Source organism: Priapulus caudatus, unplaced genomic scaffold (assembly GCF_000485595.1).
Source record: "Priapulus caudatus unplaced genomic scaffold, Priapulus_caudatus-5.0.1 Scaffold27, whole genome shotgun sequence".
NCBI classification, from domain to species: Eukaryota; Metazoa; Priapulida; class Priapulimorpha; order Priapulimorphida; family Priapulidae; genus Priapulus; species Priapulus caudatus.
In genome coordinates this window covers 844,973-850,415 of record NW_014577088.1, presented here as the reverse complement: position 1 = coordinate 850,415, position 5,443 = coordinate 844,973, and the positions used below count along the sequence as shown (strand labels likewise).

The window sequence follows — 5,443 nt, the reverse complement described above, 5'->3', positions numbered from 1 at the left end:
ACGTCCGTACGTACCGTACGTACCGGTACGTACGTACGTCGTACGTCTCTCTACGTCTCTCTCTCTCTCTCTCTCTCTCTCTCTCTCTCTCTACTCTCTCTCTCTCTCTCTCTCTCTCTCACTCTCTCTCTCTGTGTGCGTGTGCGTGTGCGTGTGCGCGTGCGCGTGCGCGTGCGCGTGCGCGTGTCTGTCTGTGTGTGTGTGTGTGTGTGTGTGTGTGTGTGTGTGTGTGTGTGTGTTCCATTTTATGCGTGTATGTGTGTTTGCGTGTGTGTGCGTTCATGCATTGTGTGGTTGTCGTTTGCTCTCGCTCGTGCTCTGTGTAATTTTGCGTATGGCGCAAGTATTCACCTTTCTCTAGCTCACTTCTGTATACTATTCCAGCTCTTTTTACCTTCTCCCAGCCCTTAGTAATCATAAATGTGCTTCTCGTGACTTCTATGTGCTTTGTAGACACTTGATGATTGTAATAATAAGAAGGAAAATGATATTAACATAATAATAATAATAATAATAATAATAATAATAAGCTGGTATCATGCTGTTTTTCGTCGTGGTAGGGCATCTGTCACAAGAAGGTCTTCTGCGATATCTCATGTCGGATGAGAACCACATCGTCGCTAAGGAGATTCTCGACCAATCAGATGACTTGACGCAGCCTTTGTCTCACTATTTCATCCATTCGTCACACAACACGTATCTGACCGGTAAACAACTCGAGTTTTCGCTGTGCATAACTCTGTTATACAGAGCATGTACTCATAGGTTATGCATGACACGGAACTACTTATGTTAATAGGGAATACCCACTCTCCTCGTAACAAGGTTTGTAGATTGAAATTCATGGCCTGTTCGGGCTCAGGGCAAATTTGACTGCTGTGCAGACGTGATTTATTTGCCCACAACGAGATTATTTTGTTTGCACACTCATGGAAAGTCGTGCTCTGTAACTGAATTAATACATCATGCGACTTTCTAGTACAAGTTAACTGTGGTTTCCACTTGATTATAATTATGTGTTCTTCTGATATGGCTAATGATGATGAAGATTAGTATTGATTTCATAATATTCTGCTATTGGCATTATTTACAGGGGGTGAAACAATTAAAAATCAAAAGATTTCCTACCAGCTAACCAGTGTAGAATCCTAGTTTAGGCATTTTTCACACCTATATTTAGTGTAACTTCGCTAGAAACATTGACTATTCACATTATTTGTGAATGAACTTCAGAAAGCATTTGGATGCAACAGCCACTAGCCTGCCCTCTTTGCATTGTTGAGTCCCCGCGCGTTTGCATGGCCATTTGCACAGCGTACACAGGCAAAGTAGTTTGACTTACTTATCGGTCTAGTCTAAGTGTCAGTGCCAAGTGTTTAAACTTTGTCGTCCAGGGTATTTTTTTTTATTCTTGCGTTATATGTGTGGTCTGCAGTATTGGTTATAACATTGGGAGGTTAGAACGTGCAACAAGGGGATCCAACACATATATACAACGGGGTTAATTTTTACTCAACCGTGAAGATTGGAAACGTACCGCTGACGTTTCGCCTCCTGGCAAGAGGCGAAACGTCAGCGGTACGTTTCAAATCTTCACGGTTGAGTAAAAATTAACCCTGTTATATATATTAGTCTACCAACCGAATGAACTTATTTAATGAGAGATCCAACACGTTGGACAATCAGCATATCACATTTTCTTATATCGTAGCAAAAACATGGAAATGCTGCTTTCAGCAGTCTTCGATCCTCTCTCTTACATCAAACTTGCATTGCCTAATCGTATGTCAAGAAAGACTACCAGAGAGAAAACCATTCCATGTTTTCTTCGGGAAACTGCGATATATGAAAGCTACACTCTGGCTAAACTTGTTTTTCACAAATCGGTAATTTTAACCCAGAGACGTCTTCCATATCTAAACATTTTCCAGCTTTCCTTTTACCCATTACCAGTCCTGTTTGCAACAGGCATACGATTTTGTGCAGAAGCATGCAAATTTCACATTCTTTACATGCCCTGTGTGTGATGGGTTTGCGATTTTGTCAATATTTTCCATTTCTAAAATCTAATTTTGACTCTCCCATGGATTCCGCACTAGGGAAACATTCGTCCTAGGTAATTGTATCTTGGAGATCTATATCACACATTTGTAATGTAATACAATTTCCCTTTTTATATCTACTATTTTTTTTACTTTTTATCAGTATGACGGCGATTCCGTCGGCTATCTATGATGTTTAACAACTTCAGTCATATAATCTTGGCTTTTTGTCTATTAGTTCTTGCAAATATCAGCTAACGTCTCCGTGGGTATCCCCTGCTCTACTATTCCATAGACCTCGCCGGCTTGCCTGTCTCTGCCTCTTTGCAGGGGTTCTCTTTTTTAAAAAGCTACCATCACTAGATGTTTAAATATTGGCGTTGGCCTGCAAGTGGCTTTATGAAAGGCTCTAATACTGTCAGCCAGCTGCGGTTAGCGGTCATCGAGAGCCTTATTGCTGTCCGCGTTGTCGGTCAGTCTGTTTCGCAAACGGACACCAACGCGTTCGCAACGACGAAATTCGTTTTTATTTTGACCCGTGGGACTTCTGCCTCGTTCGCATTGCATGTCCTCCATTAGGGTGCTTTACCACCTGCGTGAGTTTCGTATTACTCCCCAGGAGGCCTACAGTTGAGAGGCGACCTGACATGCTTCAGTGAAGCCACCTGCTCGGTGGCTGCTCGCCCCTTGCTTCACAGATCATGCGTCTCACTGCGTCATCTCCATGGCCACGTTTAGTCTGCCCTCCGTTATACTCATAGTGGCTACTAGCTCGCAGCTGCGTTACTATAGGACGTCACCATTCAACCTTCTTTAGTAATTTCTTACAAGACATCGACCTAGGTTTATGCCATACACTCGTGGGAAATTCTAACAACTCTATGATCCTGCTTTATACGGCTGGTATCATGGTGTAGCCATATTGTGAGTGGAATGGTTCACATAGTGTGACACATCCACCTGTTTAGATACATGCCAATTTTCACATAGTGCAACGGGCGTATGATTTTTTTTTAAATATTTTTATTTTACAAAATTCTAGGAATTGCAGTTTCCAAAACTTAACGTTTAGGGGTCCAAGGAGTTCAAAACGTCGAAAACATATAATGGGTAGAACGCCTGTCTACTGCAGGCTACAGTTATCGGTGCTGTGCGCTACTTGTACCTCGTTAATCTCATTTAAATTGTACACGTTGCTGTTGCCCTTATTAAAAATCTCCATTTACCACTACCCTGGCCCTTCTAGTACTATATTCAGTATATAGCTTTTCAATGAGATTTGTCATTCGTCTTTTATCAGGTCACCAGTTGACAGGTAAATCGTCGGTGGAAATCTATCGACAGGTGCTGCTCTCTGGCTGCAGATGCGTGGAGCTAGACTGTTGGGAGAGAGAAGAGGAGCCCATTATAACCCATGGCTATACTATGTGTACTGAGATTCTCTTCAAGGTATATTATATTTGTGGCAGTGTCATAGTTCTCAAGTGTGATAGCAGTGTTTCAAAATAAGTCACAAAACCCATTGCACTGCTCAAACACTTTTACATTAAAACTCACTGCCCTTAGACATTACTTTTACTGTTCTACATGTGGGTTATATACAGAACAGTTTAACTTTTTACTTTTTACTTTTTGCAGGAAGTGGTTGAAGCAATAGCAGAGAGCGCCTTCAAGACATCTGATCTCCCAGTCATTCTGTCATTTGAGAATCACACGTATGTATCACTATATGGTGATGCCCTAGATTTTGTACTTATAACTCATCATTCGCCACGATCTTTTATCAACGTAATGAGAAAGGTATTGAGTAGTGCCATATTCTTTGCTCAATGGCCTAAAAATGAGTTTGCTTATTCTCAGCCTATAGAGAAATCGAATATGGTCTGTAATGTGTGTTGCTAGCAGTATTATGGTGTGCTTTAGACTATAAGCTTTATCAACAACACACCCAACATGGGGATTTCAATGTTCCTTTCATATGAGTTCTATGGCTTCGTGTAGCAACGCGGATATACCTCATTGTGTATGCATTAAATTCACAGTACTCTTGTCGTACTCTTGTTGTTGTATAGTCATTGGGCACGCAACGATTATGACACGTTAATGTACCTTTACAAATTAAAGCTTTGACGCTAGCAATCTGGGTATACGCATATATAAGATTCTGTTGTTGACGTAGTGAGGTGTTTTTTCATTAGTGGAACTATCGATGCATGCTGCTAGCCGTAGTTAGAGAGGGGCATAGAGAGGAGGTGTAGAGAGAAAGAGGGAGAGGCTGTGAGACAGAATGAGGGAGATGCGGAGCATGAGAGAAGGAGAGTCATAGCTATATCGATTTGTCTGCATCATTTTAAGCTGCTCCCATAGACTTCTCTCAGTGCAAGTTAATATGTCAGACCAATTATATCAATGGGCTATTCATTTCATCTGCCAACCAATTAATAATCATAATAAATTCAAAAGGGAGAGCTTGTAACGATTAGGCAAACTGTCTATGCAAACTGGCAATGTGGACAAGATGTCTAATTATTTGCTTTGGTGGTGACGTTTTTTCCTCCCAAACCGAATAGAATGCCAATTTTAATTTTTCTATTGTTCTCGCGCAGAACACCAAAGACACAAGAAAAGATAGCAAGATACTGTAAGGAGATATTCGGCGATGCTCTTCTTACAGACCCGCTGGAATCGAATCCAGTAAGTAACACTGTTGTATTGTAAATTGTGTTAGTGAGTGAATAAATGTTTAAAATAGCGGCAGTGGGAGAATTTTCTGACAGGGCATGTTAATTGACTAAACAAATTGATAATTAATATTCATTTGTTTGTTATCGTGTCATATGGTTTGTTCATGCGTTTGTTTGTGTGTGTGCAACAAGTATCTGTAATGAACTATAACCACGGTGAATAGTATTATGTTTGTTTGCTCTGTACTATATATAATGTTGACTATGTTTTGTCTTACAAATTTCTCAATGTCTAAATGTTGAAATGTTTTTTGACTAACATTTTCCTGCCTACAAATCAATAATGTTGACTATGTTTTGTCTTACAAATTTCTCAATGTCTAAATGTTGAAATGTTTTTTGACTAACATTTTCCTGTCTACTAATCAATAATGTTGACTATGTTTTGTCTTACAAATTTCTCAATGTCTAAATGTTGAAATGTTTTTTGACTAACATTTTCCTGTCTACTAATCAATAATGTTGACTATGTTTTGTCTTACAAATTTCTCAATGTCTAAATGTTGAAATGTTTTTTGACTAACATTTTCCTGTCTACTAATCAATAATGTTGACTATGTTTTGTCTTACAAATTTCTCAATGTCTAAATGTTGAAATGTTTTTTGACTAACATTTTCCTGTCTACTAATCAATAATGTTGAATATGTTTTGTCTTA

General features: G+C 39.6%; 1 protein-coding gene across 3 annotated transcripts in view; it reads left to right on the top strand.

Moving 5' to 3' along the window:
* The window catches only part of LOC106814887 (1-phosphatidylinositol 4,5-bisphosphate phosphodiesterase classes I and II-like), a 78,619-nt gene that overhangs the window by 49,772 nt on the left and 23,404 nt on the right, over positions 1 to 5,443 (top strand). For all 3 annotated transcript variants that reach the window (XM_014819278.1, XM_014819272.1, XM_014819264.1), the window contains exons 7-10: positions 561 to 707; positions 3,343 to 3,491; positions 3,681 to 3,757; positions 4,649 to 4,736. In XM_014819278.1, the coding sequence (XP_014674764.1) occupies positions 561 to 707; positions 3,343 to 3,491; positions 3,681 to 3,757; positions 4,649 to 4,736 (461 nt within the window). The remainder of the gene's footprint in view (positions 1 to 560; positions 708 to 3,342; positions 3,492 to 3,680; positions 3,758 to 4,648; positions 4,737 to 5,443) is intronic.